At 38.4% G+C, this 7,906-nt stretch overlaps 1 protein-coding gene across 1 annotated transcript; it reads left to right on the top strand.

Moving 5' to 3' along the window:
• The first annotated feature begins 1,759 nt into the window (after nucleotides 1-1,759).
• Nucleotides 1,760-7,160, top strand: LOC143853297 (Rho GTPase activating protein with PAK-box/P21-Rho-binding domain-containing protein). The gene is made up of 5 exons (XM_077363014.1): nucleotides 1,760-2,197; nucleotides 4,823-4,943; nucleotides 5,068-5,187; nucleotides 5,946-6,176; nucleotides 6,264-7,160. The coding sequence occupies exons 1-5, from the start codon at nucleotides 1,887-1,889 to the stop codon at nucleotides 6,885-6,887; spliced, it is 1,407 nt and encodes a 468-aa protein (XP_077219129.1). The 5' UTR covers nucleotides 1,760-1,886; the 3' UTR covers nucleotides 6,888-7,160.
• The last annotated feature ends 746 nt before the right edge of the window (nucleotides 7,161-7,906 follow it).

Genomic DNA, 7,906 nt, shown 5'->3' with positions numbered 1-7,906 from the left:
GCCCCGTGCAGGGTGGGGCGGATCCCTGTTTTTTTCGGGTGTAATTGCCAGCCCTATGACTCATCTTGCCTTTTATCATTTAATAAGCCGTCAAGGGTTATTACAGTTCCTAAAAAGCTCTTACAAACCAATTAAAAAGGGAAAGACAAGCTGCATTTGTGCCATTATTAAATTAGGGTTGTGCTGATATCATTTCCCAATATAAAATGGGTGTAAAACACAAATTTTCAATTAAAAATGGGTGTAAATTTTGTTTTAACCCCATTTTAGATCATAAATCGACCCTGCTGGATGAGAAGGAATAGATAAAAAATGACTTTCGCCGCTGAACTTAGGGGACGCGAAGATGAAAATCTCACGCGTCCAAACAGTAAAACGGTAAGGTCTCTAACATGTCAAAATACTTCGAAGCTGGACTTTAAAGCTCACGTGACCCTCGATGTGACTCTTTAAAGAGAGTACGAAGGGGTGGGCCCGACTTTCCTGGGGAAATTGAGGAAAACTGTTTGAATTTCAAAACAGTACGGGAGGGATGTTGTGGGACCCACAAAAGGAAGCTCGAATGTTGTCTTTGCCTGCCACAAACCCCTACCGGGCCCACCGCTTTAATAAACAAAAAATATATATAATTGCGAAAGACATTTTACCCCGCTCCTCTCTCTTGTCTTTCCCCAACATGTCCTTGGGTTGTGTTTTTGTTAAATTACTACAATACCCTTGTATTAACACATCAGTTAAACACCCAGATGTATTATTGGACAAGAGAAATGATATTTCCACCCCTTTTTCCAACATTTTTTTCCTGAAACTATGCGGGGCCTTGTGCTTGCAGGGTGCGAATAAGAAATTGCAGGGTCCACATTTAAGTACCTTAATCAAAGTGATAGGATTACTCGACACCATATCATCTGGATGGTAGGTCCCCCTGGAAGACTTCTAGTATCCCTTATTTTAATAATGACACTTCTCTATCTAGGGAGATCGGTTGGTCGCGGGTACTTAGCCTGGTCATACCTTAGGTTACCATATCATTTTCCATTTCATAATTTTCTAAGTAGCAGCTAAAATGTTCTTGAAGTGAGGAGTGCTCGTATCAAAAGAGAGGAGTGCCGATTTATATTCTCCACTCTAAATCCCTTGTTTTTGTGCTAGTATAGGCGACTGATATTGGTACCACCATGTTTTAATAATTGCATAAACTCAGATTGTCTTTTCTTTTTTAGTTGGCTTATGAGTTATGTGGAGAGCCCGGTCTTGTTTAAATAATAAAAGATAAGATGAGTTAGTGCAATTATCAAAATTTGGGCGCTAACATCAGTACCCTCTAATAAATTCTACTATTTCTTGAGAAATTAAATGTTTATGGGGGTATTTTGGTCATTGGAGACCGGTGAAAAAGCATAATTTGGACTAATACCGAGGAAGCGTGGAAGACCTCCTTAGAACCTACCGAAATCGAATGTATCAAAAACAAAGCAACGACTCTCGAGGAAATACCGAGAATGCCACCCGTCATCAGCCCCCCAAAACACAGTAAAACCCCAAAAAAGTAAAAGAGCCCAAACATTTCATGTAAAATATCAAATGTTACCCTTCCTTTCAACGGAAATGAAGAAAGGGTAATTTAGGAACGCAGGCGAAGTCGATATTTAGACAAAAAGACAGGGGGCACTTTAGACTTTTCAACGGTGTTGTTGATAAAGTAGCGTTAAATTTGAATTGGGTGGCCGTTTGAACTTCGAAGTTCAAACCCAATTCGAAAAAAAAAGAAAAAAAGAAACCTTTCTGATTTAAATTAAAAACCCTTCTCTGCATATCTCCCTTCTCTTCTGTTATTAGATAGAGAATCTGAGAGAGAGAGAGTGTGTGTTTGTGAGGGTGAAAAAATGACGGGAATAGTGATGGTTGCAAAAGGGGGGTGCAAAGGGGATGGTGGGGGAAGCAGAAGAAAAGGAGAAGTTGAAGAGGAAAATCAAATCTCTCTTGTTGCATTGCTTGTAGCAGCTATAAGGAGATCAATGGTCTCATGTAGGGTAGATCAAAGGGAAGAGGTTTCATCCACCGTCCATAATATGGAGATTGGATGGCCCACCAATGTTCAGCATGTGGCTCATGTGACCTTCGACAGATTCAATGGATTTCTTGGCCTTCCAGTCGAGTTTGAGCTTGAGATCCCATGCCGAGTACCGAGTGCCAGGTTTAAATATTTCCTTTCTCTGTCTCATGGATTTTTTTTATAGTATGATCTGGGTTTATCTTGAAAATGCAAGAAAATTGAGTCTTTTTGGCCTTTTTTAGCATCAAAGTAAGTGAGTTGAGAGATTTAGAAAAGAAAATTAGGTGTTCTAAAGCTTACACATTTTGGTTGGAATTTTGAAGATCTCTTCAAACTTTTGGAGGGTTTGTTTCCTTTCCAGTGAACTACATTTACCCCTTTCTTTATTTGAGTTTTTTTTTTTTTTTCACGCGCCGGAAGCTAGTAAAAGGGAGGCAAAGATCGCCCTCTTCATCCTGTTGAAGAAGAACACCGTCTCTCTTCAATGAAAACCCTTGAATCCACAAGGAAATAAGAGGGGAAAAAAACCTAAACTGTGTTTACTATTCGATGAAAGATCGATCCTATGTATACCATAGGACCCATATTTATAGATTTTCAAATCTTCTTCTCGCTTGATTTCGTACCCTACTAAAACTATAATAATAACTCCTATTACAACTATAGCTCTCATTAAAAGAATTTTAATATCAAATAACTGTAACTCCTAATTCTAGTGGGACTAAAAGAGAAGGAAATCGTCCTACATCACGGTGAGACCTAAAGCTCCAATAGGAACTGTTGGGTTCCTAGCCTACCAATGGAAAAAATTCTTTGATTTGAGTATGTATATGAGGAATATCTTTGTATGAGTTCGCAATTTTTAAATTTCTTGGATGCGTTACAGATACCCTTAAAGGTGATATAATCTCAACATTGCAAAGTACTCACATTTTCCAATCCCAAATCTTCACTAAATTGCCCATCAATTCATCTAAACCTGACTAGATTCTCATGAAATTCTCAAAAATTAAAAATGTGATCAGGCTCTGTAAAAAAAATCAATAAATGAATCCTTTTTGGCTTTGCTAGCTTCAAAAATAACTGGCTTTGGGAGCTGAAGATGAGAAACTTGGCTGTTGTAGACGTTTGGGTTTGAAAGCTGAGAGTCCTTTGATATTTTTGTAAGGCTTGTTTCCTTCTTTAGTGAATATTCCTTTATTACCTAGTTAGTTTTGAGAATTTATATGATGGGTGGCCGTGAAAACACGTGAAGTCTAAAAAAAGTAGGTACAGCCCACATTTTTCGATGATCCAAACCGTTCATCTGTTTGGGCACAACGGAAATAGGTTGTGCCCCAAAAATCAGTTCCATAGGATGATCCTAACCCTCCGATCTGTAGAAGATTCCATAAGTGATTTTTGGAAATCTCCATATTCAAATCAGTTCAGATCGGAGGGTTAGGATCATCCTATGGAACTGATTTTTGGGGCACAACCTATTTAAGTTGTGCCCAAACAGATGAACGGTTTAGATCATCAAAAAAAGTGGGCCGTACCTACTTTTTTAGACTTCACGTGTTTTCACGGCCACCCATCATATAAATTCTCGTTAGTTTTTGAGGTAGTGGGTGTTAAAGTATAAAACACTAAATAATAACACCTCCAACAGCTTAAGCTTTTGGAGTAATTGGTTGTTTCACATGGTACCAGAGCAAAGGTCCTGGATTCAAAACTCCTTGATATAAAAAAATCAACATATAATGGCCAACCCAAAAGAGGGGCATATGTACCACGTGTAGGCCAACCCTAAAAAGAGGGCCACATGTGAGGGGGATGTCAAAGTACAAAAGATTAAATAACGCCTTCTCCAACAGCTTAATCTTTTGGAGTAATTGGTTGTTTCACAGTGGGTGTTGAAGTATAGTGATGAAACAACCAATTACTTCAAAAGCTTAAGATGTTAAGCATTGGTGTTATTTAATTAGTTATACTTCAACACTCCCCCTCATGCGTGTCACCTCTTTTCTTAGCTCCGATACCATGTGAAATATCCAATTACTCCATAGACTTAAGCTGTTAAAGTTGGTGTTATCTAATCATTTATACATCAACGGATGGTAGTTCTAGTCAGGACTGCTGGTTGGCAAGCCTTCGTATAGAAGTTCTTTCAGTTGAGAATGCAGATGGAAGCATTTCTTCGAATTGAACTATAAGAGTGCAAGTTCTTTAGAAACCTCACACATATCCATGAAGTAAATAGAAAAGTCCATTTTGTAAATTATGCAACAACTTGTTTTCCATTCACTCTCAGTTCTTCACTTAATCGCCCTTTAGTTAATCTAAACCTGGCGGAACACTTCAAGCATGACAATCCACTGTCAGATTCAGCAGAAAAGAGTTATAATAAATTTAACAGTGATTTAGGGTCAATTGTCTTAATCTGATGTATAAGGTTTTGGTACCATTAAGCATAGCTGGCCTGTCAATATGTCTCAAGACACAACAGAAACCACATCATTTAGATTGCCTAATTCTTAAAAACATGGGGTGTATGAACCCTATGAGCATCATAGAAATATTCTTTGATTTTCTTCATTTTTTAAACCATTTCTGCTTCTAATATGTTAAGCAATGCACAGTATGTTGTTTTATTTTTCTTTTGTGTATAATTTACCAATACAAGTAATCTTACTGCTGAAGGGCATGTTTGATTGGTGGCATTAATGTATCTGTTTTTCAGTCTTCTGAGTTTTAGGCTAACGCTTGGACTTTACTTTTGTGCAGTGCTAGTGTGTTTGGTGTCTCTCCAGAATCTATGCAATGTTCTTATGATTCCAAAGGAAACAGCGTGCCCACGCTTCTCTTGCTTATGCAGGAACGGTTATACTCACAAGGGGGTCTAAAGGTATAAATGTTCTCTATCACCCAAGACAGATATCAGTTTAGATGCAAAAATTAGTTCGTACTGGGTCCCATGTATATGTATTGAGAAAAATGTTGTAACTTTTTTCCCTGCATTGTGTCCATAGGCAGAGGGAATATTTAGGATTAATCCGGAGAACAGCCAAGAGGAGCATGTTAGGAATCAGTTGAACAAGGGCATTGTACCAGATGACATCGATGTTCACTGTCTGGCAGGTCTAATAAAGGTATCGACATTTTTGGAAGATAACGAGAAATCTTTTGTGAGATAGTTTGATCCATGGAAATCATTTTTAGCTGTTTTCAATATTTTTTCGGGAATTTTGTGAAATGTGCAACAGGTTCCTTTTAAGAGTAAAAAGAATGACTCAATATTACACTGAATAATCTCATAAGTTTGAAGATGGATAATTCAATGAGCAAGCCTGTGGTTTATGTCTAATAGAATAATGTTAGCATTTTACAAATGATTTTCAGAGGATCATGTTTAAATCAATTTTCAATAGGGAAGTGACTATTGCTTTATAGGAGTTGGAGATTCTATTTTATCTGCAAAGTCATAGTAATATTCATACATTTTTTGAATTTTTGACCTTCCGTAGAAATGTTAAACTTGATAAGGCAATTATTTACTTGTGGGCATAGTGGTGGGCCCACCTGCAACACCACCACTGTTCCAGAAGAACTCATTGATGCAGCAGTACAGCTTTCTATCCGATGCAGTTGCGACATATACAATTTATCCTTTTCACATCCTTTAACTTCCCTACAACTGTCTGATGATTTTATTGGTATCTAGTGTGAAAAATAGAAATGATTCTCCTTACCATATCCTTTAAGACTTTCGCTTAAATAGAACATTTTAAGAATTTTAAGATCAAATTCAAGAAAGAGAGAGAGAGAATTTCATAAATTGATCTCCTACATTGAGCCAACCACTATGACAGATTAGAGATAATGATATAATTTCTCTCCTCACTTGTAGGCATGGTTCAGAGAGCTTCCAGCAGGTGTACTTGATGGTCTTTCCCCTGAACAAGTGCTTCAGTGCAACACAGAGGAGGAGAGTGTTGAACTTGTGAAACTGCTCCTTCCAATGCAGTCTGCGCTACTCAACTGGGCTGTTGATCTTATGGCTGATGTTGTTGAAGAGGAGGAAACCAACAAGATGAATGCAAGAAACATTGCCATGGTGTTTGCTCCTAACATGACTCAGGTATTTGAAATCAAACAGCTCATCCTATTCCTACCATTTGTAGTTATCAAGCCCATGCTAATGCAAGAAACATATCCAATTTATCAGATGGCAGATCCATTGACAGCTCTTATGCACGCCGTTCAAGTAATGAACTTGCTCAAGACCCTTATCTTGAAAACTCTGAGGGAACGTGAAGAGGCGGCAATGGGAGGATGTTGGCCGTGCTCATCTCCTTCGTCAGATCAGCAAACGGATGACGATTTTGATAGCCAGCAAGAGGTGGACATGAGCAGTGAATTGAGGGACCATACTTCGGAAGATGACAATGGCAATTACAGTCAGGGAAGTGGAGATGAAAATGAATCTTTGAATGAGATTGAAGAATGTTTTTTGAGGCAATTAGACGGGAAGGAAGAGCTCACTAATGCCGACCACAAGGATTTGGGTGGAAATCTCAGTGGGGATTATCAAGCAGCACAGCAAATGAATGGCTCAGAGTTCAATGTAGAATCTAGCCTTTCAATATCTGACAGTAAATATGAGAGCTTTAGCACAAGCGATGGAGATGACTCAGGTACAAGCGTTGTTGCTATGAGAGATGTGGCAGATGCAAATATAAAAAGCCCTCTGAAAGGATGCGAAAAAGGCGGAGATCTGGAAGTGTTTGAAGCACGGGAGGAGTCTTTAAATGGCCCGTTGCCTGACTTGCTTTTGAATCTGGCTAATTAATAGATATTCAGTTCCCTAACGATTGAAAAATATTTAGTTCCACATTTTGGGTTTGTTTCACAACCATAGCTATAGCTGTGTGTCTGTAAATTGATTTGCTGAATCAGGCTTTGGTGAAATTAGGTTTGAGGTTGGTTGTGTGTTGTGGATTGTGAATGACCTGGTTCAGATTGACACTGAACTTGTACTTGTTTTTTGTACCAGTGACGATTGATTTCTGATTTTAGGTTCAGCTTCAAACTGAACTTGTACTTGTTTTTGTATCAGTGATGATTGATTTCTGATATTAGTTCTGGGAGTATGAACAAGAATGAGAAGTGTGCCGGCATCCAAAACCATAATCATATAATTCTTGAACATGAATATTGCCATTCAGCTTAGAAGAAGTGAACAAATTTCAGATAAGAATCAACAGCACAAATTTATCATGTTTAACTTTCTCCATCTAGAACAATCTGTTTGAGATTTATGTCAGGCTCTTACCAGTAATCCTTGAAAGAACAAATCCCATCTGTGAAATGGTGAAACCTGATCCTATCACAAACCACAATATCTCCTGTTTGCAGATCTTTGATATTAACTTTGTCACATTATGGCAGTAGTTACGAACATGAAGATTCTTTACGATTCTAGGGGTAGTCCTGGAAGCCGTGCTCACGAGGCCAAAGCCAATGGCTAACTTTTCACTATGATGCCCAAGTGGCTGCTCTCTCTTCCTCATACAAATCGTACAACATTGCAGCCGTCTCTGCGAAATAACCATTACTGATCATCTCTCTTCCTAACTACAACTTCTCATAAATTTCTGCACATTTGCTGAAATAAACTCATGGATGGTGTTGTTGACCTCAATTGAACTGCAACCAGGTATCTTCTTAATCCCACTATCCTTCTTGATCTTCCTCATCATCCCATCTTCCAATTGACGCATATAGTTTGATAGACGCACACAGTCCCCACTACCATGAGCTTCCATTTCTAGAACAACCCTCTATGCCCGGTTCAACATCCTTGTGAAG

Source organism: Tasmannia lanceolata, unplaced genomic scaffold (assembly GCF_043159265.1).
Source record: "Tasmannia lanceolata isolate RefF3 unplaced genomic scaffold, GAP_Taslan_0.1 ptg000019l, whole genome shotgun sequence".
NCBI lineage: Eukaryota > Viridiplantae > Streptophyta > Magnoliopsida > Canellales > Winteraceae > Tasmannia > Tasmannia lanceolata.
This window is presented reverse-complemented; position numbering and strand designations above follow the sequence as displayed.

Coding starts and splice junctions, on each gene's coding strand:
- LOC143853297 (XM_077363014.1), top strand. CDS start 1,887: ATGACGGGAATAGTGATGGTTGCAAAAGGGGGGTGCAAAGGGGATGGT. Junction 4,944..5,067: donor ACTCACAAGGGGGTCTAAAG/GTATAAATGTTC, acceptor TTGTGTCCATAG/GCAGAGGGAATATTTAGGAT. Junction 6,177..6,263: donor TTGCTCCTAACATGACTCAG/GTATTTGAAATC, acceptor CCAATTTATCAG/ATGGCAGATCCATTGACAGC.